The sequence below is a fragment of the Gadus chalcogrammus genome, chromosome 11 (assembly GCF_026213295.1).
Source record: "Gadus chalcogrammus isolate NIFS_2021 chromosome 11, NIFS_Gcha_1.0, whole genome shotgun sequence".
In the NCBI taxonomy this organism is placed as follows: domain Eukaryota; kingdom Metazoa; phylum Chordata; class Actinopteri; order Gadiformes; family Gadidae; genus Gadus; species Gadus chalcogrammus.
Window position 1 is genome coordinate 24,174,900 of NC_079422.1, and position 23,622 is coordinate 24,198,521.

Here is a 23,622-nt window from a genome sequence, read left to right on the forward strand (position 1 = left end):
CTGCAAGCTATATCAAATACAATATTTATATGTGTATGATGATACTTTTCAGACTCTCCTGCGGGTATTTTAAAGGAGCACAGAAACATCTCTAGTGCCTGAGAATTCTATGCTTTATACTTATTCATTCCAGGCATTAATTTGTATTGGATCGAGTAGCTACAAACTGTTACTTGTTACTTTGAGAGGTCACACATCATCTTAAAAATAGTTCTAACACTCTAAGTAAAAATGTACTAAAGTATTATTTGTAAATCTAAACGTTGTCCAATAAACAAGTAACATATGTCTTGACTGCTTAACCCATCCAGGCACCGCTGTGGTTACTGGTGAGTAGCTCTCTGTCTCAGGGGACACTCTCAGGTTCACAGGCAGGTGAGGCTTGATTTGTGTGTGGTTGCAGGTCAGACTCCTCGCCGAACCTGCAGTAGCTGTATTGAATAGGATTGACTATCGATGACTTCACCCCGGTCCCCTCTGTGGGGGTCTGTTGTTATCCCTAGCCCATGTTGGAGGCCTTGGCCACCTGGTCACTCCACTGGCTGTTATCAACTACTTGGGACTTAACTCTGAAACCACATGAGAGTTCTAAACCCTATAACCCCACGACCAAACCCTAACCCTCAAACAAAACCCATCCTAATTGAAATGCAAATTCAATACAGTGAAACGTGTTCCTCCAAGACAATTCTGTTTGAAACACATCCACCAGCTTAACTTGTAACTTTAACATGTATTATTTTTATTCTGCTATAGCACAGGAAAAGCTTTACATAGCTAGTCAGCATTGTCAGCACAGTTCAAATAACCAACCACTAGGGGCGCCGTTATTTCCCTGTGACCTATTAAGACTCTTGTTGTGTTCTCTTGAGAACCGGAACCGGAAACGACGGCAGAATATTGTTGTTGCACCGTGCGTGTGCTGTACTCGTAACGTACGGAGAACGCATTTTCATTGACTGAATCTTTCAAGCGATATCACATGCTAAAGTTATAAAAACACGGATGCACCTCGTCTTCGTATGAGCTGGACAGAGTAAACATAACTCTGTTTCTTTTTTGGGATTGTATTGGTCTAAAAGTGCGGCAACGTAGCACTTAGCTACAGCTAGCTAAACAGCTCCACCATGGCGGATGTAACCGCACGTAGCCTGCAGTATGAGTACAAAGCGGTAAGAGGGATTAAACACTATTTTCGGATCGGCATGATACTTTATATGTAAATACTAAAGTACTTACGTTATCCAAGCATGCGTATATGCGTTTGTATAAAAATATTGTTTTCGGTTTCAACGCGCTGAGCAGAACCGTTCAGAGCCATGCCGGTGAGCGCTCTTAACCTTACGTGATCTCTCCAGAACTCCAACTTGGTGTTGCAAGCGGATCGCTCGCTGATAGACCGGACCCGGCGAGATGAACCCACCGGAGAGGTTCTCTCCCTGGTGGGGAAGCTGGAGGGCACCAAGATGGGAGACAAGTCGCAAAGGACCAAGCCTCAAATGCTGGAAGAGAGGCGTGCAAAGTCAGTGCAATTTCTTCTTCTGTTCTGTACACTTAGTCTTTGAACAGTTTTGTTGGTTTGAAAGTCTTGTCTGATGTCAGATGACTTATTGATCCGCGATCCCTGTCTGAACTCTGCAGGAGGCGAAAGAGAGACGAGGACAGACACGACATCAACAAAATGAAGGGCTTCACCCTCCTCTCTGAGGGCATTGATGAGATGGTGGGCATCGTGTACAAGCCCAAAACCAAAGAAACCAGAGAGACGTACGAGGTCCTGCTCAGCTTCATCCAGGCTGCGCTTGGCGACCAGGTACGAAATGCACCTACACTGCATCGTCATCACGCACACATGATCAACAGACGTCGATTCTCGTCCATCCGTTTGACCCACTTGTTTCGCTGCCCGTTGCGTCCAGCCACGTGACATTCTGTGCGGAGCGGCCGACGAAGTCCTGGCGGTGCTGAAGAACGAGAAGATGCGGGACAAGGAGAGGCGCCGGGAGGTGGAGCAGCTTCTGGGGCCGGCCGACGACACGCGCTACCACGTGCTGGTCAACCTGGGCAAGAAGATCTCCGACTACGGGGGCGACAAGGAGCTGCAGAACATGGGTACGTGCTCTCTTCCATTAAGACCCACTCGTCTTTATCAACTGTTTTGTTGTGAGCGTTGCACTGATTGCCGTGTCGTTACTCTCATCAGATGACAACATCGACGAGACGTACGGCGTGAACGTCCAGTTTGAGTCCGACGAGGAGGTGAGCTTTAAAGGATTTTCCAGAAGAATCGCCTACCGGCATTCGGGAGTTTTGAACTAGAGGGAAGTGTTTGGTGTTTTTCTGAGATCCAGTTTCTCTTTTCAATGATCTCCTCAGGAAGGGGATGAGGACCAGTTCGGGGAGGTGCGTGACGAGCACTCGGACGAGGACAGCGAAGGAGAGGAGGCCAACGTGGGCTGCTCGCTCTCTGCCAACGTAAGACCGCTCGGCTGTTCTCTGACCCGTGAAGGGTGATGGCGCCACGACCGTCCCAGACATACCCATTACTTAACCGTAAACTTTTCCTTAAATTTCGTTTTTTTTTCAGCTCGTCTCCGGCGACATGATGACGGCCAAGAAGAAGGACCTGCATCCTCGCGACATCGACGCCTTCTGGCTCCAGCGGCAGCTCAGCCGCTTCTACGACGACGCCATCGTCTCCCAAAAGAAAGCGGACGAAGTCCTGGACATCCTCAAGGTACGCCCGTTTGTTTTTCTCTTTACTCGTTAATGTAATGTGGAGGGGCCCTTGTCTCGTTTGTTCTCTCCTTAACTCATTGTGTTGTTGTTTCTGCGTGTCCCGCAGACCGCCAGCGACGACAGGGAGTGCGAGAACCAGCTGGTGCTCCTGTTGGGTTTCAACACGTTTGACTTCATCAAGATCCTCAGGCAGCATCGCCGCATGAGTAGGTCCTTCGGGGTTCAGAACCAGGCGAGCGGGCTCCGCCTGTTATCTTTAGATCTTTTACGGTATGGAGGTTAATCAATCTGTCGCCCCGACCCACAGTCCAGTACTGCACCATGCTGGCGAGCGCCCAGAGCGAGCCGGAGAAGGAGCGCATCACAGGGAAGATGGAGGCGGACCAGGAGCTGTCCAAGATCCTGTACCAGCTGCAGGAGACCGAGAAGGAGGACATCATTCGGGTAAGTCGCCCACCCGCCCCCCCCCCCCAAGCCTCCAACTCTGGACTCAATGGAAACCGGCTGTGGATATTAAATGAACGTTGTGTTTCAGGAGGAGAGATCTCGCCGCGAGAGGGTCAGAAAGTCCCGGGTGGACGATTTGGAATCCATGGACGTTGACCACGGAGAAGTGAGTGTTCCGCCGCACATCGGTTTTTATTCTGAGAATCCTGAGAGGGGGTTGAGGGCGGTTGGGGATTCTTTCCCTGCCGCCGATGAAGCATAGGTTCTGAGTGCAATGCATAGCGTGTGATTATGATTGGTGGTTCTGCCCTGCAGTCGATGACTCCCCGGCAGCTGTTGGATCTAGAGGATCTGGCCTTCACCCAGGGCAGCCACTTCATGGCCAACAAAAGGTGCCAGCTGCCAGACGGCTCCTTCCGCAAGCAGCGCAAGGGCTACGAAGAGGTCCACGTGCCCGCCCTCAAGCCCAAGCCCTTTGGGGACGACGAGGTACGTGTTCGAGACGGGGATAGAATGTGCCTTCGTACGGACTCGGGATGGAAACGAAACATCCGTGACTTTTTCCGCCTACCGTGTGTTCCCCAGGTGCTTCTCGGCATTGACAAGCTGCCGAAGTACGCCCAGGCCGGGTTTGAAGGGTTCAAGACGCTGAACCGCATCCAGAGCAAGCTGTTCAAGACCTCCATGGAGACGGACGAGAACCTGCTGGTCTGCGCCCCCACTGTGAGTCCGCCGTGCTTCACCCAACTCTCCTCCTGCTGCCAAAAGGGATTGCTCGGCTACTCGGCCGGCGTTCCAGTGGCCACGTTAATGACGGCCTCTCGTTGTGTGCGTACAGGGTGCGGGTAAAACCAACGTGGCTCTGATGGCCATGCTCAGGGAGATTGGAAAGCACATCAACCTGGACGGGACCATCAACGTGGACGACTTCAAGATCATCTACATCGCTCCCATGCGCTCCCTGGTACAGGAGATGGTTGGAAGCTTTAGTAAGGTGAGTCCCTCGATTGGGTCATTGATTTATTATTGGGTGTTTGTCTGTGTATCATTTATAATTAGTAGCTCGGTTGGCTGAACCCACTAGCTCAACAAGAAGGAGATATTCCTTGTAACAACACGGGTTAGATTCAGATCTGCGGTCTTAAGCTACATGTCATTTCCTTCTCTCTTCCAAACCCACATTCCCGTCTCTCTCCTCTCCTGTCCGTAAAGGCAATAAAAGGCCGTTAAAGATGTTGACATAACGTGTCCTTTATAGTTTCATAACCGTCCCTCCTCATTGTCCTCCCTCAGCGCTTGGCCAGCTACGGCATCACGGTCTCTGAGCTGACCGGAGACCACCAGCTGTGCAAGGAGGAGATCAACGCCACGCAGATCATCGTCTGCACCCCGGAGAAGTGGGACATCATCACGCGCAAGGGGGGCGAGCGCACCTACACACAGCTTGTGCGCCTCATCATCATCGTAAGTCACCCCCCCCCCCATAACATTTTTTCAATTCATAATGTATTTATTTGTATTTAAATTATGACCTGTATTCCAAATGCACTCTATTCGGAGATTCTGAAAGGCAGAAGATTCTGTTGTGACCTAGATTCCTACCAGAGCTCTACTTAAAATGCCTGCATTACGTCAGAAAACAAAGAACGGTAGAATGTACACAAAAATACAGAGTGGTGTCATTATTTTACGAGCTTAATAAAACACGGCGACTATCTCACAGAGAAGTAGCCATCTGGAATATAACCGTGACTTGAAAATCAAATGGAGGATTGTGACAAGCCGCTGCAGCCTTAGTACTTAGTTCTCAGCGACACTGTACAGCCCCCGACCGACCCTCGACACGTGACCCCCGTACGCTCTCCTTCAGGACGAGATCCACCTGCTGCACGACGACCGCGGGCCGGTGCTGGAGTCCCTGGTGGCCCGCACCATCCGCAACGTGGAGCTGACCCAGGAGGACGTGCGTCTGATCGGCCTCAGCGCCACGCTGCCCAACTATGAGGACGTGGCCACCTGCCTGCGCGTGGACCCCGCCAAGGGCCTCTTCTACTTCGACAACAGGTGGGCCCCGTGGTGTAGTTAGTGTGGTTTGTATACCACACACTAGCTTGGCCCCATAGGGTGTGTGCTGTGTTTTCTATATCACACACTAATGAGCGTGTGTTGTGTAGTTAGTGTTTTATATTTAACACACTTACTTGCCACCATAGTGTGTGCGTTGTAGTTTGTGTGTTTTATATAGAATAAACTAACTTTGCCTTATAGTGTGTGTGTGTGGTGTTTCAAATGCATCACACTAATGAGTGTCGTTTATAATTTTATTTTATACATAACCTTTGAAAAGAGTCCATGCGTGTCTAGGATTAGCGCAGCAGAAACCCATACCTCGTTGTGGTTGGTGAATAACGCCCTGGGGGTGTGTTTCCGTTAGCTTCCGGCCCGTGCCCCTGGAGCAGACCTACGTGGGCATCACGGAGAAGAAGGCCATCAAGCGCTTCCAGATCATGAATGAGATCGTCTACGAGAAGATCATGGAGCACGCCGGGAAGAACCAGGTGGGTGGCCTCATCCAAAACAAGACCTCAGGATAGCCCATTATTATGGTCATTTTGTTAAAAATATAAGAATAAATATTTCAGCTCTTCCTGTTCTCTTCCTGTTCCATTTTTAGTATTGTAAATTACTCATACATTGGAAAATGACATTTATTTTATATTATATTTTTTTGTTTCATTCATCTAAGTTCTCTTCTATGCATGCTGAGGGCACTAGACATAATAAATGGAGGACACTAGCACTTTGTAGAAGCACATTGTCTACCTCTTCAGTGATGCTCTGTGATTGCCCCCTCCGCTCCACCCCCCACACCTTCTGACCTTCCCACCCCACCCACGGCCCTACTCTCCCTCAGGTGCTGGTGTTCGTCCACTCCCGCAAGGAGACGGGCAAGACGGCCAGGGCCATCAGGGACATGTGTCTGGAGAAGGACACCCTGGGGCTGTTCCTCAGGGAGGGCTCGGCCTCCACCGAGGTGCTGAGGACTGAGGCCGAGCAGTGCAAGGTAAGCACCCCTGGAGACTGGAGATACAACTGCACAATGTTATGTTAGCAAAAGCCACTTCATATGTTTATTAGGTCTGTCAAGTGGTTTAATATTGACTGGCGATTTAATGGCACGTATTTATTCGTGATTAGTCGCCAATTTTTCTATCTGTTCAAAATGGACTGTAATTGGCCTTTTTCAAGGTTTGAATACTCTGAACATGGGAGTGGATGAAATAGGCTAGCTTAATGCAAATGTTTTTCTATTTTATTGGAAATCAAGTGTGAACAAAAATTGTATCCAACTGAAATCTGAGTATTTTTACAGAACGCATTCAGCTCCATGATTTCTAATTATGTCATTGACGTGGGAAAATAAAAACCATCCACCATCTTCAATGTAAAAGGAACATACTTGTAAGCTAAGACCTATAGTTCTAATTTGATGGACAAAAAAACAAAATCCAAACAAAGAAATCGATCAAGGAACCTCATCACTTTATACACTCTACTCGATGCTGTCCTAGACGTTGACATCATCTTTGTAGTACCTACTGGCCCAGCCTATCACCTTTTGCAGCATTGATAGTAGTATAAAATAGCATTAACGTTGCTTAACCTCCGTTCCTTGCTCTCTCTCTTTATAACTTGCCACTTTATACAAGTCGACATCTGGATAAACACGTCTTTTTACATTTGTTTAGTTTTGCATTTAGGTCTCTGCTCTCCTAGTGTTCCTCTTATACACTTACTTTGTATTATTACTATTATTATAATGTATATATTTTTTTACTATTTAAGTCTCAGCTTTCTTACTTGTGTTTCTCATACCTTTACGTTCTCTTATATTGCACTGTTGGAGGAGCCCAAGACTAAAGAATTTCATTGGCAGCGACTGCTCTGTAATTGTTGTGCATATGACAATAAAACCATCTTGAATCTTGAATCCCCCAGAACCTGGAGCTGAAGGACCTGCTGCCCTACGGCTTCGCCATCCACCACGCCGGGATGACCCGCGTGGACCGTACCCTGACGGAGGACCTGTTCGCCGACAAGCACATCCAGGTGCTGGTGTCCACGGCCACGCTGGCCTGGGGTGTCAACCTGCCCGCCCACACCGTCATCATCAAGGGCACGCAGGTGTACAGCCCGGAGAAGGGCCGCTGGACGGAGCTGGGGGCCCTGGACATCCTGCAGGTGGGTGGGACGGGGATAGGGGGGGGCTCTCACCTGAGCGGCTCGGTCTGTTGTAACAAAGCACTGCGCGGTTCTCCTCCTGAGTGTACGGTTCGTTATGGGTGGTCCGTCTTGGTCTGCGGGAAAGGGTACTGCGGTTGGTTTCGCTATAGCGGAGGTGCTTTAGTTTGACTTCCACGCAGCTAATTAGTTTGATAAATTCCCAGTCAAGGTCTTTTTTAATGATTGCAAAAGCGTTAGGATAAATAATTCCATGTTTGTTTCAAAGGCAATCAAGCGCCTCTGTGCCAACTTTTCTAACCAAATTAGGTCATGGCTTGCTCTTTGATATACTGCAGTGTGGACACGAATGGAACCAGGGTGTACACGCAACACTCAGTCTTTATTCGTCTGCTGAGAAACGCAGCCTGCATGCGGCCACGGCGCTGAGGTGTGACCCTGTGTGTGTTTGCCGTGGTTCAGATGCTGGGTCGTGCCGGCCGCCCCCAGTACGACACCAAGGGCGAGGGCATCCTGATCACGTCCCACGGCGAGCTCCAGTACTACCTGTCCCTGCTCAACCAGCAGCTGCCCATCGAGAGCCAGATGGTGGCCAAGCTGGCCGACATGCTCAACGCCGAGATCGTGCTGGGCAACGTGCAGAACGTCAAGGTGGGCCACCCCACCTCACTCACTCAGTCGCTCACTCACTCACTGTCACTCACTCACTGTCTCACTGTCACTCACTCACTGTCACTCACTCACTGTCTCACTGTCACTCACTCACTGTCACTCACTCACTCACACTCACTCACTCACACTCACTCACTGACACTCACTCACTGACACTCACTCACTGTCACTCACTCACTGTCACTCACTCACTGTCACTCTGCCCCTACTCACTCACTCTGTCGCTCACTTACTCTGTCACCCACTCATAATGTCACTCACTCTGTCACTCATAATGTCACTCACTCTGTCACTCATAATGTCACTCACTCTGTCACTCATAATGTCACTCACTCACTCACAAATTCAATCACTCAGACACTCACTGTCACTCTGTCACTTACCAACTCACTCACCCCCTCACTCACTCATACTGTCTCTCACTCACTGTGACATCAACTCACTTGATCACTCACTCTGAAACTCACTCTGCCCCCACTCACTCACTGTCACTCACTTACTCTGTCACTCACTCAATCATTCACTTTGTCTCTTACTGTCACTCACCCACTCACTCACTCAATCACTATCACTCACTTACCCACTCACTCACTCAGACGAAAGGTTCTGATCCATTACTTGAGAAGATGAATGGTGCTAAATTATGAGTACCATTCATCATTATATCAGTAAGTGGCTTCGGATGAAAGCCTCTGCTGAATGAATCAACGTTGTACACGGTGACATAACGATGTGAATCCAGCCGTCAGGTTCACACGTCGCTCCCGCCCTCTCCCCCCTCAGGACGCGGTCAACTGGCTGGGCTACACCTACCTGTACGTGCGCATGCTGCGCAACCCCACGCTGTACGGGGTCTCCCACGACGACCGCAGCGCCGACCCCCTGCTAGAGCGCCGCCGCATGGACCTGATCCACACCGCCGCCAACGTGCTGGACAAGAACAGCCTGGTCAAGTACGACAAGCGCTCCGGGAACTTCCAGGTACGGCCGATGCTCCCCAACAAGCCATTAAGTTATTCAAAGATGATTCATTTATTTATGTTTTGGAGACGTTTACATCGAAGAGCCATTAGCTGCTCATTGGCTCTCATTGGTTAAACTTCAAATTAGGTAGAAGTTGACTTTGTGATTTTATTCGACTAAAATCTTTGCATTCACTTTAAGGCAAACATTTCCCCCCCCTGAAAACGCCCCATTTTAAATGTATCGACGCCGTTATCGAGCATTGGTCCATGTCTAACGATACCATTCCGCCCCCTCCTCCTTCAGGTGACAGACCTGGGCCGCATCGCCAGCCACTTCTACATCACCCACGACTCCATCCAGACCTACAACCAGCTGCTGAAGCCCACGCTCAGCGAGATCGAGCTCTTCCGCGTCTTCTCCCTGTCCTCCGAGTTCAGGAACATCACCGTGAGAGAGGTAAGGCCTGCAGCAAGAAGCCAGGTGTATTGGGACCCAGCCCAGCTGTAAGGTCGATCGTCCACTAACTGAGCGATGTACCTCGTTTTTTAGGAGGAGAAGTTGGAGCTCCAGAAGCTTCTGGAAAGGGTTCCCATTCCAGTCAAGGAGAGCATTGAAGAACCCAGCGCAAAGGTACGGCCTAATTTATGAACATTGGAGGCAACATATAAATCGATTGAAATTGCCTCATATTTTTCATATTTTTTCGCTGTTAACATATTTGCAAGGAATTTAACATATAACTTGCTATTAAATTGTACAATTGGACCAGTTTTATTTTTTTAAATATGCATTTGTGTTATTCTAACAACCTGACCCAATGCTCCTTCGTGTTTTCTACAGTGGTTTGTACAGCTGGCTTAAAGTGTCTGCAATTAAAAGCTCTCCATTGTGTGGTGTTCCCAGATCAACGTCCTGCTGCAGGCCTACATCTCCCAGCTCAAACTGGAGGGCTTCGCCCTCATGGCCGACATGGTGTACGTCACCCAGGTGAGCCGCGACCCTCCACACGCTGCATCCTCCTCCACACGGTTCACCTTCGACGCTGTTGGGACAATTCTAAACCAACCGTGTGTGTTTGTCCACTCCAGAGCGCTGGACGACTGATGCGCGCCATCTTTGAGATCGTGTTGAGCCGCGGCTGGGCGCAGCTCACGGACAAGACCATGAACCTCTGCAAGATGATCGACAAGAGGATGTGAGTCCTCCCGGCGTCGTCCTTCTGCCTGACGTGGTACTTATTACCAATCGAATGGTCATCTGAATGGGATGCTCACCGGCGTTTGTCTGTTTCTCCTCTAGGTGGCAGTCCATGTCCCCGCTGCGTCAGTTCAGGAAGCTGCCGGAGGAAGTGATCAAAAAGATCGAGAAGAAGAACTTCCCCTTCGAGCGCCTCTACGACCTGAACCACAACGAGATCGGTGACTATCCAGCGAATTGATACCGATCAATACCGATCAAGAACGATCGATTCATTCTATAGAAACACTTCGTCCTTTTGAATCTAAACTCAATGCAACGGTGTGGTCTTCCTCCTCTTCCAGGTGAGCTGATCCGCATGCCCAAGATGGGGAAGACCATCCACAAGTACGTCCACCAGTTCCCCAAGCTGGACCTGGCCGTCCACCTGCAGCCCATCACACGCTCCACCCTCAAAGTGGAGCTCACCATCACCCCTGACTTCCAGTGGGACGACAAGGTCAGCAACACCCTGGTACCCTGCACCGTAGGGCAGCGATAGACGCTGATAACTGAGTATATATAAGTACTGGCCCGGGGGCCACCAAGCTACTAAACTACTCAATTCATTTTTGGTGTCCAAAATGTAAACTTCTATAAAAATACAGAAAATGCAGTTTAACACGACTCTACACAGCTTCACTGACTTTTCATTAAATATGGTCAATAATGGAATGAAAAAACGTAACCTTTTATTCAAGTTAGAAAATTCAAGATCATTGTTAACATATTATAGATTTTTTTCTCAGGCTCCAAGTTCAGTCTCTTTTTTCTCGCCCACAGTGGTGCCCGAGTCAGTCAGGTGCGCAATTTAAAAAAGCATATCAGAAAAGCAGCAGAAAACCTATAAAACATGCCTATGGTTTGTGGTATTTTGAAAGCGGACAACCCTGTTTTTACCTCTCCTCTGGCTTAAAGTAAACGTGGCTCTATTTTGCAAAAAAAAACATGGGAAATGGGTGGGCAGGGGAATGATTGATGTGTTCCATCTATTTTATGAGAAAAAATCCATAGCACAATGTTCCCAAAAAATCAAAGTGAGGCTCGCTTAAAGTAATCTCTTTACGCTGCTGCAGAGTTGGAGCGATTAACCTTGATCCCTGCAGCCTTAACCGTCTACATGACAGGATTAGTTTCTAGAGCACATTTCGAACAAACATGCATATTCAACCTTTTTCCAAGGACAGCGAGGTCTAACAGGAAAGCTAGAAGCGACTGGGAACCACGTAAACAGTATCGTTGTTTATCACGATCGTGGTCATGTTAAATGTAGGTGACCACTAGCGATACGATTCCAACCACCTGAATTCCCTCATGCCGCCTGTTGTAAACTCATGAAGTTCTTTGATGGCGTCACCCATGACTGACTCCCGCCCGCCGCTCCCTGTGCAGATCCACGGCTCCTCCGAGGCCTTCTGGATCCTGGTGGAGGACGTGGACAGCGAGGTCATCCTTCACCACGAGTACTTCCTGCTGAAGGCCAAGTACGCGCAGGACGAGCACCTGGTCACCTTCTTCGTGCCCGTGTTCGAGCCGCTGCCGCCGCAGTACTTCATCCGCGTGGCCTCTGACCACTGGCTCTGTAAGTCCCACTGTAGCGCGTCGAACTACGACATGGCGGTGTGTGGCTCAGGAGGTAGAGAGGGTCGGCTGGTAACCGGAAGGTTGTCGGTTCGATCCCCGGCTCCTTCTATATGTATGTCGAGGTGTCCCTGAGCAAGACACCTCACCCTCACTGATCCCGACGAGCTGGCTGTCGCCTCGCATGGTTGACTCCGCCGTCGGTGTGTGAATGTGTGCATGAATGGGTGAATGTTGGGCAATATTGTAAAGTGCTTTGAGTGGCCAAATGCAGTCAATTTACCATTTATGACATAAGCTCCACAATCAGTCGTACGCCCTTGTCTCACCCTCGCTCCCCCTTTCCCCCTCTAGCCTGTGAGACCCAGCTCCCGGTGTCGTTCCGTCACCTGATCCTCCCGGAGAAATACCCCCCTCCCACGGAGCTGCTGGACCTGCAGCCGCTGCCCGTCACGGCCCTCAGGAACTCCGCCTTCGAGACCCTGTACCAGAACAAGTTCCCCTTCTTCAACCCCATCCAGACCCAGGGTACGGCCACGCACAGCCCGCAGAACGCCTCTGGGTCGTTATTTATATATTTAAACATCCTTATCTCGGCATGTGGTTTCTATTGCTGTATGTCGATATGGATGGTGACAGTCTGTATCAAGTCTGTTTCAAGACCATCGCTTTGTTTCCACTGTAGTACTGTCTGAATGGGTCGAGTTCTTTATGAATTGCTACCTCTTCAACCAGCCTATTGCTGGGTTTTAATCATTTCCTGATTATTTTGAACTTATGTTTTATTTCCTCCATGATAATTTCTCATTATGTTCGCAGTTACTTTAGTGTTTTAATTAATTTTCACTGCCCTTTGTTCATCAGTAACCCCAATGCGTTTCCCCCTAGTGTTCAACGCCGTGTACAACAGCGATGACAACGTGTTTGTGGGCGCCCCCACCGGCAGTGGGAAGACCATCTGCGCCGAGTTCGCCATTCTGAGGATGCTGCTGCACAACGCCGAGGGTCGCTGTGTGTACATCACCCCCATGGAGGCCCTGGCCGAGCAGGTACGCTTACATCCTGGGCCTTCACCAGACGCTCTACCCAAAGGGTACTGCACTGTCGGTACAGTAAGGACGTTCATAGAACCAAGGGCCGAGCACTTGGTTACAATACAACAAAGACGTTGACAATACAACAAGGATAGCTAGGATGAGATGCTAAACAATGCTTAGTGCTATTTCTTTTAATTGCCAGGATGTACAACATACAATAAGTGTGTACATTAAGTGTCAGGACGTACAACATACAATAAGTGCGTACATTAAGTGCCAGGACGTACAACATACAATAAGTGCGTACATTAAGTGCCAGGACGTACAACATACAATAAGTGCGTACATTAAGTGCCAGGACGTTCAACAAACAATAAGTGCGCAAGAGGGGTGTGGGAGGGTAAAGGGGCAAGGCTATACAGAGTAGGTGAGCTCCTCAGCCTTGAACATTGCTTTACATCTGACTATCAGAAGAGACCCGGAGTTGCCCGAAATTAGGAAAGAAGGAAAATCCACTTAATATGCTGCCGTCCTTCCTTCAGGTGTTCCTGGACTGGCACCAGAAGTTCATGGACCTCCTGAACAAGAAGGTGGTGCTGCTGACCGGCGAGACCAGCACCGACCTGAAGCTCCTGGGGAAGGGCGACATCATCGTCAGCACCCCCGACAAGTGGGACATCCTGTCCCGGCGCTGGAAGCAGAGGAAGAACGTCCAGAACGTCAGCCTCTTCATCGTGGACGAGACGCACCTGATTGGAGGAGAGAACGGGGTGAGATTAACATGTTGCCCATCCCATTGGTTGCAGCAGCAGTAGGCGTGGAGCAGTCTCTTAACAGACTGTGTTCTCTCTCTCTCTCTCTCTCTCTCTCTCTCTCTCTCTCCCCACCAGCCCGTGTTGGAGGTCATCTGCTCCAGGATGCGCTACATCTCCTCCCAGATCGAGCGGCCCATCCGCATCGTGGCCCTCAGCTCCTCCCTGTCCAACGCCAAGGACGTGGCCCACTGGCTGGGCTGCAGCACCACGGCCACCTTCAACTTCCACCCCAACGTCAGACCCGTACCCCTGGAGCTTCACATTCAGGTACGGCCCCCAAAAACCAGCCTGGTCCTACCAGACTCTCGTACTTCATTTCGTTTGAGAGTCTGCCCACTCTCCATTGACCAACGTTAACTCACTTGAAGGCGGGCGTCTGTTGGAGTTTAAAACGATTGGATCTGCCCAGTGCCACTCTGGATCTGCCGTAACCAATCGCTAACGTTTGACTACAACTGAAACTAGCGCACGACCTCAACGTCATTGTTCTCAGCCACTCCGTCTGTTCTCTGATTGGAGCAGCAAAATTTGGCCGGAGAAAACCCGCGAATACACCGCAAACTAGACATAGTACAGACGTAGGCGGGCGTAGCAAGGCTACCCCGAAACACCAACAGAAAAACAAGCCCAAAACCCACAGAGGAGAACATGGTGTGAATGTTTTTTTGAACGTCCTCTTCCTCCTGGTAGGGCTTCAACGTGAGCCACACCCAGACGCGCCTGCTGTCCATGGCCAAGCCGGTGTACCACTCCATCATGAAGCACTCCCCGACCAAGCCGGCGCTGGTCTTCGTGCCGTCCCGCCGGCAGACGCGCCTCACCGCCATCGACATCCTGACCTTCTGCGCGGCCGACGTCGTCCCACAGAGGTCAGTCTGGGGGTGGACGTACTAGAATGTTGTTGTTTAAAGTGGAAAGGAACGTTTCTAAGGGGCTAAGTAAACCCGGGTTCTAGCAAAAGAACTTCTAGCCACAGGTTTTAGGGAGTGGGATGTGAGCAAATGTAGAAAAATAACTCTGGGTTCCATAGGAGCAAGTGTGAAGGACTGTCAAACGTCAAGACACACGTCACACTAGCTTGAGCAGGGTGTGCAAACAATGGAATACTAAGCTTTCCCACAGTCTACCAAAGTACCAAACTTTGTTTTACAGAGAATTTATCCATTTATACTAACTATATACGTAACTATACATTTTAGCAAATAAAAGAACACACTGAGGCCCCAACCAAACCGTTTTCCACTGAAACTTGATTAGGGGGTTTACCTGCCATGTCAACAACGGGACAGGACTATGAATATTAACCCCGTCTCCTCCTGAAGGTTCCTGCACTGCACGGAGAAGGACCTGGCGCCCTTCCTGGAGAAGATCAACGACGCCACCCTGAAGGAGACGCTGGCCAACGGCGTGGGGTACCTGCACGAGGGCCTGTCCACTGGCGAGCGTCGCATCGTGGAGCAGCTCTTCAACTCTGGTGGGTGCTCTACGGCTCTCCAACGCGGCTGCTTCTATTACTGCTACCAGTACTACTATACTGCAACTGCTACTCCTATACTGCTACCAGTACTACTATACTGCTACTGCTACTCCTATACTGCTACCAGTACTACTATACTGCTACTCCTATACTGCTACCAGTACTACTATACTGCAACTGCTACTCCTATACTGCTACCAGTACTACTATACTGCAACTGCTACTCCTATACTGCTACCAGTACTACTATACTGCTACTGCTACTCCTATACTGCTACCAGTACTACTATACTGCAACTGCTACTCCCATACTGCTACCAGTACTACTATACTGCAACTGCTACTCCCATACTGCTACCAGTACTACTATACTGCAACTGCTACTCCTATACTGCTACCAGTACTACTATACTGCAACTGCTACTCCTATACTGCTACCAGTAGTGTACTGCTGCTACCATTGCCACTACTCCTAGTAATATACTTCTACTTGTATACTGCTGATACTATTACCTCTACTACTATTTCTATGCTGCTACTGCTACAACTTCTATACTACTGATACTACTATTTCTATACTACTTATACTGCTTCTATTCTACTTCTACTTCTATTACTACTATGCTGTTACTACTTCTGCTACTACTCCGACACCGCTACGTCTTGTACTTTTATACTGCTATGACTACTACTTTTATGCTCCTAGTACTCATTTTATACTACTAGTACAGTACTACTTCTATACTACTGCTAAGACTATTAATTCTATACTGCTGCTACTACTTTTCCTTGAGTGCTTCCATGTCCCTGACTGTCCCCCTCGCCCTCTGCCCCCCTCTCCCTCCCTCGCTCCTCCCAGGTGCGGTCCAGGTGGTGGTGGCGTCCCGCTCGCTCTGCTGGGGCACCAACATCGCCGCCCACCTGGTCGTCGTCATGGATACCCAGTACTACAACGGCAAGATCCACGCGTGAGTCTCGAGGGCACGGTCACTCAACCCCCTGGCTGGGTCGGCCTCGGCCTCTGCACTCGATGGAAACAGAATCATTTATTGCAATCTTATTGTACAAGAGTACAATTATTATGCCTTGTACCTAAACACACACAGAAACAACACAACATACAGTACATAGACACATTTAGTTAAATATATATAAAATAAGTAAGAAAAAAAGTAATAATGTGAAATGTAAAGTGTTCGAGTGATAGTGGTACCAGCCACGTTAACGATACGGAGCCACCATGTTAAAGAAGCGTTCCTCCCTGTGTGTGTGTGTGTGTGCAGATACGTGGACTACCCCATCTACGACGTCCTCCAGATGGTGGGCAAGGCCAACCGGCCGCTGCAGGACGACGAGGGGCGCTGTGTCATCATGTGCCAGGGCTCCAAGAAGGACTTCTTCAAGAAGTTCCTGTACGAGCCGCTGCCGGTGGAGTCCCACCTGGACCACTGCCTCCACGACCACTTCAACGCCGAGATCGTCACCAAGACGGTGGAGAACAAGCAGGACGCCGTGGACTACCTGACCTGGACGTTCCTCTACCGCCGCATGACCCAGAACCCCAACTACTACAACCTGCAAGGTGGGTCTCCCTCTATCTGTCTCCGTCTATCTCTCCGTAAGGGCTTCTGAGTCTCTCTCTCTTCGTCTCCCTCTCTGTAAGCTTCTGAGTCTCTCTCTGTCTGTCTGTCTCACTTTCTGTCTCCGTCTCCCTCTATGTAAGGGCTTCTCAGTCTGTCTGTCTGACTCCTTCTCTGTAAGCTTCTGAGTCTCTCTTTCTGTCTGTTTCACTTTCTGTCTCCGTGGGCTTCTCAGTCTCTCTCTGTCTGTCTCCCTCTCTGTCTGTCGCTCTGACTCCTTTTCTGTCAGCTTCTGAGTCTCTCTCTCTTCGTCTCCCTCTATGTAAGGGCTTCTCAGTCTCTCTGGCTGTCTGACCCCTTCTCTGTCAGCTTCTGAGTCTCTCCCTCTGTTGCCCTCTCTGTCACCATCTCGGTCTCTGTCCGTCTGTCTGTCGCTCTCTCTATCTCACTGTCTCTCTCTGTAAGGCCTTCTCTACGTTTCTCTGCGTCACCTTTGTCCTCATCCCGTTGCCGTGTCCCCGTCCCGTCCCAGGCATGTCCCATCGCCACCTGTCGGACCACCTGTCTGAGCTGGTGGAGAACACCCTCCACGACCTGGAGCAGTCCAAGTGCATCAGCATCGAGGACGAGGTCGACGTGGCGCCGCTCAATCTGGGCATGATCGCCGCCTACTACTACATCAACTACACCACCATCGGTCAGTGGCGGCCCCAGAGCCCGGCTATGCCATCCCATAATGTGACGCGCACACCCATACCACACACACGATCGCACACATACTGCACACACACATAGCACACACACATACCACACGCAGAGAAGGCTGAACGCAGAAACTCGCTTAACATGGAATAAAAAAGAAATACGATGCCTTAGAAAGCGATGCGTTCTAAAGAGCTGTTGGGCTGTTGGGTTTGATGTTTTCTCTTTTGTCGTGCGTGTTTCAGAGTTGTTCAGCATGTCCCTGAACGCCAAGACGAAGATCCGAGGGCTGATCGAGATCATCTCAAACGCCGCCGAGTACAACAACATTCCCATCAGGCACCACGAGGACACTCTGCTGCGCCAGGTAAGGACCCCCCCCTCCCCCCCCACACGGACCCCACCTCCGTCATTTAACCATCGCGTGCATGTAATGACGACCCCCCCCCCCACTGAATCTGATGGATCCCCCCGCTCTGTCTTTCAGCTGGCCCAGAAGGTGCCCCACAAACTGAACAACCCCAAGTTCAACGACCCCCACGTCAAGACCAACCTGCTGCTGCAGGCCCATCTGTCCAGGATGCAGCTCAGCGCAGAGCTGCAGTCCGACACCGAGGACATCCTGAGCAAGGCAAGGAAAACCCCCTCATCAACGCCCCCTCACTCAGGGAACCGCGATGACCGAATCCTACTGATCCTCAGAGCGGCGTGAGGCTCAGGAGGTAGAGCGGGTTGGCTGGTAACCGGAAGGTTGCTGGTTCGATCCCCGGCTCCTCCTAGCGTGTGAGTGTCGAGGTGTCCCTGAGCAAGGCACCTCACCCTGACTGCTCCCGATGAGCTGGCTGTCGCCCTGCGTGGTGGACACCGCCGTCGGTGTGTGAATGTGTGCATGAATGGGTGAATGTTGAGCAATATTGTGAAGTGCTTTGTGTGGCCACTGTTTAGAAGAGCTTTATAAATGCGGTCCATTTATGTTTATATGTGGGGTAACCCTGTGTGTGTCTCTCCACTGCAGGCGGTGCGTCTGATCCAGGCCTGCGTGGACGTGCTGTCCAGTAACGGCTGGCTGAGCCCCGCCCTGGCAGCCATGGAGCTGGCCCAGATGGTCACCCAGGCCATGTGGTCCAAGGACTCGTACCTCAAGCAGCTGCCCTACTTCACCTCCGAGCACATCAAGAGATGCACCGACAAGGTTCGCCCTAGACGCTTGGCATGTTTGACCCTGCTGAAAGTAGACTTGTTCCATACCCATTATCGTAATTCCTCCGAGCCAAAGATGCAGTATTTCGTATCGGCGAGTTTGCAAGTTAAGCTCATTCACTACACATGAAAAAAAAAAAAAAGATATCACAAACACCGCGTGTTATGCAGCGATCGGAGGTGGGAAGTCGGAATGGGGAACGTGTCGTCTCCGACCTACGTATTTTCGAGCGACCACCTCAGAAAAACACGGATGCTCGTGCAAATGTATTCTAATTATAGATCATAAATGTAAAAAAGACATTGTCGACAGTAAGTCAACCGGCTATACATTACTGTCATCGTAGTGTGTTATTAGTAGTTACAATGCTAGATTCTGTATCGGTATATACTCGGTATCGGCCGATAGTCAAGTTCAGGAATCTCTTATCGGGAAGAAAGAAATGGTAAGGGAACAACTGTAGCTGAAAGTAGATGAGCGCTCCCAGCGGTGGTGTGGTTGAGGAGCCGGTGATCTGACCACCGTCCCCGATGTCCTCCAGGGCGTGGAGAGCATCTTCGACATCATGGAGATGGAGGACGTGGACCGCAGCGGCCTGCTGCAGCTCTCCGACCCCCAGATGGCCGACGTGGCCCGCTTCTGCAACCGCTACCCCAACATCGAGCTGTCCTACGAGGTGGTGGAGAAGGAGAACATCAAGAGGTACGCCCAAGAGCTGCCAAATACTGGTGGAAAAGGACTAGTGGTCGACCGATATTTGAGGGTTTTTACGTTTATCGGCATCGGCCGATTTCTTTCCCCCATTTTTTATTTTTTTTTTAATCTATATTTTCCCGGCGTGATTTGCAAGACAGTTCAAAAATTTTAATTTTTTTTAATTGCGACTTATACCATTTGTATCATCATTTCTTTATTTTTATGATGTAAATTGAGGGAGCAAAATCAGTATCGGCTCCAAATATCGGCTCAAGAAAATCGTTATGGGTGTATCGGCTAAGGCTGATGAAAGACAAAATCGGTATCCATATCGGTCGATCCCTTAATAGGACCACTCATTTTCTTATATAGGAGCAGGCTGTGTGGGTTTTGGTGTCCGACTGGTTTTAAAGTATACATGTTTATGTGTAGCAAACATGCATGTATGAATGTAGATTAACGGTCTTTATGTTGTGTTTCCTCTTGACAGCGGTGGACCCGTTCTGGTCCTGGTTCAGCTGGAGAGGGAGGAGGAGGTCACTGGACCTGTCATCGCACCGCTCTTCCCCCAGGTACGGTTCCGGGTTGATTCAGAGCGCTGGTTGAAACGCGAGAGGCGCTGTCCACACCTGTTGCAGTGTAGTCGTATCCAGAGGGCTAGGGTCTGAGAAGGAGTACGGGGTCAAAGCTGGCATTCAACATGCAGCTCCAGTCATTATACGGGCAGTTCGTTTTTATTAGAACTTTTACTGGAAGGAAGGATTGCGGCCGGACTGAGAGATACTACTTGGCATCGTGCAGGATTAATGTGGAATTAGCTTGCTGTGTGTTGACCAACCCTCGTGTGTTTGTGTGGATTCAGAAACGCGAGGAGGGCTGGTGGGTGGTGATCGGAGACCCCAAGTCCAACAGTCTCATCTCCATCAAGAGGCTCACGCTCCAGCAGAAAGCAAAGGTCAGTGTGAAGAACCCAACGTGGAGACATGTGGTCCCCCGGCGTGGTCGATTTGAAGTGATCAGATTCCACCCGTCTGCGCTGTGACTGTTCCAATAATGGTCTTTCTTCCGTCAATCCTCTCTAGGTCAAGCTGGACTTTGTCTCGCCGGTGATGGGCGTCCACAACTACACGCTGTACTTCATGAGCGACGCCTACATGGGCTGTGACCAGGAGTACAAGTTCAGCGTGGACGTGAAGGAGGCGGACAGCGAGGGAGACAGCGATTCTGACTAGACCGAGCCCATAGGTCACTGCAGTCGCACCTCATCCCCATCGGTGGATCGTCTTTGTCCTGTTTTTACTGTAAATCGTTAAACCAGACCCTTGCCTCTTTTGATAATTTCAATGGCATTTCTTTTTTTTGTATGACTTTGTTTCTTAGTAGTGGCCATCGCTTGTCTTGCATACACCCGTCTGAAATTACGTTGTACAGGATTGACTCGTCTAGTTTTTGTAAACTGACCTGTCCAAGAAGCAGATTCTCAATATATAAGGGCCAAAATACTTAAATACAAGGTCAATTTTAATAAGGCGTCAACAAATTATTTAACAACCATGTTAACCCAGTCGATCTGTGCTGGGAAACTGATCAAGTGATCATTTGTAACTGCATTATTGTACTTGTTCTGGCCCAATTGTTTTTCAATAAAAAAAATTATGCTAAAATGAAATTACTAGTGTATTAATAATTCACAGATAAGTCAGTCAATCTGTTCAGTTTTATTATTGGTATAATGTGCGTTAATTTTATAAAAAACATTTGCTTACAGAAAAGTGCAATCACAAGCTATAAGAGGCATCAACACTTTAAAGTTGGCAAGTTAATGTAGGTAACAACCAACCTGGTGCTACAACACTGATCATATTTACTGTATGAGAAACTAACACTAGGGCTAGACGTACTGCCACAGAAGCAGTATAGGGCAGACAGGCTACCACAGAAGCAGTCTGTCTGACACTAGGGCAGACAGGCTGCCACAGAAGCAGTATGTCTGACACTAGGGCAGACAGGCTGCCACAGAAGCAGTCCTGTATCCTCTATTCGTGGTCATCCTGGTACTTCCAGATTGCTATCTCTCCGTTGTCGCTACAGGTCGCCAGTACGCCGGCCTCCTTGGGGTTCCACGCCACGCAGTTCACGTCCTGGCTGTGGGCTTTGCTGACGTGAGCCGCCAGGGAGAACACGGGCTGTTCGGGGTCTGCGGTCGAGTCCTCTTTAAACACACGGACTCCGTCATCACCACAGGCCGTCACCAGAGCACCGGTTAAACGACACCTAGACACAAGGAGCGTTTGTTTTTAAAAATTAGTTTACCACGTTATGGTCATGATGAAGTAATGTTCAAACTCGAGATGCATCTCTGTGCTCCAGAAAGGCAGATTAAACTGTTTCAGCTAACTGCCCCGAATCTTTTTGCCACCCTAAATTATCGATTGACCTATTGAGGAATGGATAGAGGGTGCTTACCAAGCAATATCGTACACTGACCGCTCATGGAAGCCTGACAGAGTGCACACACACTTCCAAGACATGTCTCCTGTACACAACACAACACATGGAAATTAAAAGTTAATACAAGCTCAATCAAAACGCCTCAAGAGTCATCTGCCACCTTGGAGCATATGAGCAACATACCCGGTCCCTCTATGTTCTGACACTTCCAGATCTTCACGGTCCGGTCGTCGCTACATGACGCCATCCTCTGTCCGCTTGGGTCAAAGGTCAAACTCCAGACGGTGGACGTGTGTCCCTCCAAGGTAGCCTTGCACTCCCAGTCATCGTCCTCTTCCTTGTAAACACATATGTTGTTGTCGTAGCTGGCTGAAGCCAGAAGCTGTGGAGAGAGCGAGAGCAGAAAATTAGAATGCTTGTCTTTAGACAATGATTAACAGGCAAAGGAGATTGATCCGTTCGTGGTTGTTGACCCACCTCAAGTGTCGGGTGCCAGACCACGAGTTTGACATCTTGTGTGTGCGAGTTTATCACAGTCACACACTCATACTCGTCCTCCTCGTCAACTGTAAGAGACAATCGGTAATACTACTTTGAAATCTGCGGCGATGCAACTTATTTAACAATGATGCACATGTGTGTGATGGCACTGACCTTCCCAAACCCAGACACTCTTGTCTCGGCTACATGTGGCCAGTAGATTTCCTGAAGGTGCCCATGTCACACACTTGACTTCGTTTTCATGCCCTTCTAAAGTCGTCAAACACTGTCGGGACAATAAAACCACTATGAGAGACCATGAACACAAACAGATACAGTATTTTGAGCTGATTAGACGTGGTGCATGATCCATTTACAAACTGTCGTGGAAAATAGGCGTCTACATTTATTCTGACCTCAAAATCATCATTCTTCTTCTTCCAGATGCATGTGGTTGCATCGAAGCTGGCCGACGCGAGATAGGTCCCGCATGGAGACCAGGCGACCCTCCTCACGGTGCGCTGGTGCCCATCCTGAAGCACACTCAAGCACTTCCAGGAGTCGCCTTACACAACACATCCAACATGCAATACGTTACAAAGCATGCCACTGATGTTCGATGCAGCCGACCATTGACTATTATTTTTCCTTTAGACTCTCCTGCCTCACCTTCCTTCCCCCATATCCTGATGGCCCTGTCGCCTCCACAGGAGGCCATCAGAGTGGCCGTAGGGTTCCAGGCAACATGCCAGCAACGAGAGTCTGGATGGGCGTTGAACCGCTCAACGAGAACCATTGCGTCCTTCATATCTCCACCTGTCAGGCCGCCGTGGACCACAGCCACCACCACCAGATAACTTCAGTTGGAAGGCGCTGCTGCAAAACGGCCCCTAGAATCAAGACTGGCGTCCGACCACTAAACAAGGAGATGTCGGTGTTAATGGCCGAAGAAACAGCGTCCCGTCTCCGAATCAATTAAACTAATAATAATACTTTTACTGAAACATCGACGTTATTTCCTGATGGCTGAGCAACATCGTACCAACTTCCATTACATATTTCTAACTCGTCTCGAACGGCCTGGGTCAACGTTACAAACTCAGAGCTCTGCCCCCTGTGGCCTGGAATGGTTTAACCCCAATGTGGCCCTGCAATAGTATGGTTCCGGCAATAGTGTTGTTCCTGCAATAGTGGTGTTCCAGGAGATGGTCAGGTTTAGGGTTTAGGTTGTACAAGGTATTATTTTAGATATGGTTAAGTTGAGGTATTAGGTGTTGTGCAGGGACATCCTGTCAAGCGG

The 23,622-nt window shown here is 49.6% G+C and overlaps 2 protein-coding genes across 2 annotated transcripts; one reads left to right on the plus strand and one right to left on the minus strand.

Annotated features, from left to right (window-relative positions):
• Positions 1 to 886: 886 nt before the first annotated feature.
• On the plus strand, positions 887 to 21,077 carry snrnp200 (small nuclear ribonucleoprotein 200 (U5)). Its single transcript, XM_056601623.1, has 43 exons — positions 887 to 1,172; positions 1,359 to 1,522; positions 1,642 to 1,813; positions 1,920 to 2,112; positions 2,204 to 2,259; positions 2,377 to 2,475; positions 2,588 to 2,737; positions 2,846 to 2,945; positions 3,047 to 3,183; positions 3,275 to 3,352; positions 3,502 to 3,675; positions 3,772 to 3,909; positions 4,025 to 4,180; positions 4,480 to 4,650; positions 5,057 to 5,250; positions 5,621 to 5,744; positions 6,101 to 6,250; positions 7,186 to 7,428; positions 7,891 to 8,079; positions 8,884 to 9,081; positions 9,370 to 9,522; positions 9,616 to 9,696; positions 9,970 to 10,053; positions 10,155 to 10,261; positions 10,366 to 10,484; positions 10,608 to 10,762; positions 11,695 to 11,884; positions 12,238 to 12,411; positions 12,772 to 12,932; positions 13,463 to 13,690; positions 13,811 to 14,002; positions 14,426 to 14,604; positions 15,058 to 15,209; positions 16,072 to 16,180; positions 16,496 to 16,794; positions 17,325 to 17,489; positions 17,740 to 17,861; positions 17,982 to 18,125; positions 18,510 to 18,686; positions 19,237 to 19,397; positions 19,882 to 19,963; positions 20,254 to 20,346; positions 20,474 to 21,077. Exons 1-43 carry the CDS (start codon positions 1,128 to 1,130, stop codon positions 20,621 to 20,623), a joined length of 6,408 nt encoding a protein of 2,135 aa, XP_056457598.1. The 5' UTR covers positions 887 to 1,127; the 3' UTR covers positions 20,624 to 21,077.
• On the minus strand, positions 20,876 to 23,424 carry ciao1 (cytosolic iron-sulfur assembly component 1). The gene is made up of 7 exons (XM_056601624.1): positions 22,992 to 23,424; positions 22,739 to 22,887; positions 22,497 to 22,608; positions 22,320 to 22,408; positions 22,026 to 22,224; positions 21,858 to 21,927; positions 20,876 to 21,665 (listed from the first exon to the last, which is right to left on the minus strand). The coding sequence occupies exons 1-7, from the start codon at positions 23,128 to 23,130 to the stop codon at positions 21,428 to 21,430; spliced, it is 996 nt and encodes a 331-aa protein (XP_056457599.1). The 5' UTR covers positions 23,131 to 23,424; the 3' UTR covers positions 20,876 to 21,427.
• Positions 23,425 to 23,622: the final 198 nt, after the last annotated feature.

Excerpts from the sequence above, each read along its gene's own strand:
- ciao1 (XM_056601624.1), bottom strand. The coding sequence starts at position 23,130 with ATGAAGGACGCAATGGTTCTCGTTGAGCGGTTCAACGCCCATCCAGAC. Across the intron at positions 22,609-22,738 it reads AGAAGAATGATGATTTTGAG|TGTTTGACGACTTTAGAAGG; the intron begins GTCAGAATAAAT and ends TTGTCCCGACAG. Across the intron at positions 22,409-22,496 it reads GAGTGTCTGGGTTTGGGAAG|TTGACGAGGAGGACGAGTAT; the intron begins GTCAGTGCCATC and ends TGTCTCTTACAG.
- snrnp200 (XM_056601623.1), top strand. The coding sequence starts at position 1,128 with ATGGCGGATGTAACCGCACGTAGCCTGCAGTATGAGTACAAAGCG. Across the intron at positions 2,738-2,845 it reads AAGTCCTGGACATCCTCAAG|ACCGCCAGCGACGACAGGGA; the intron begins GTACGCCCGTTT and ends CGTGTCCCGCAG. Across the intron at positions 16,181-16,495 it reads TACAACGGCAAGATCCACGC|ATACGTGGACTACCCCATCT; the intron begins GTGAGTCTCGAG and ends GTGTGTGTGCAG.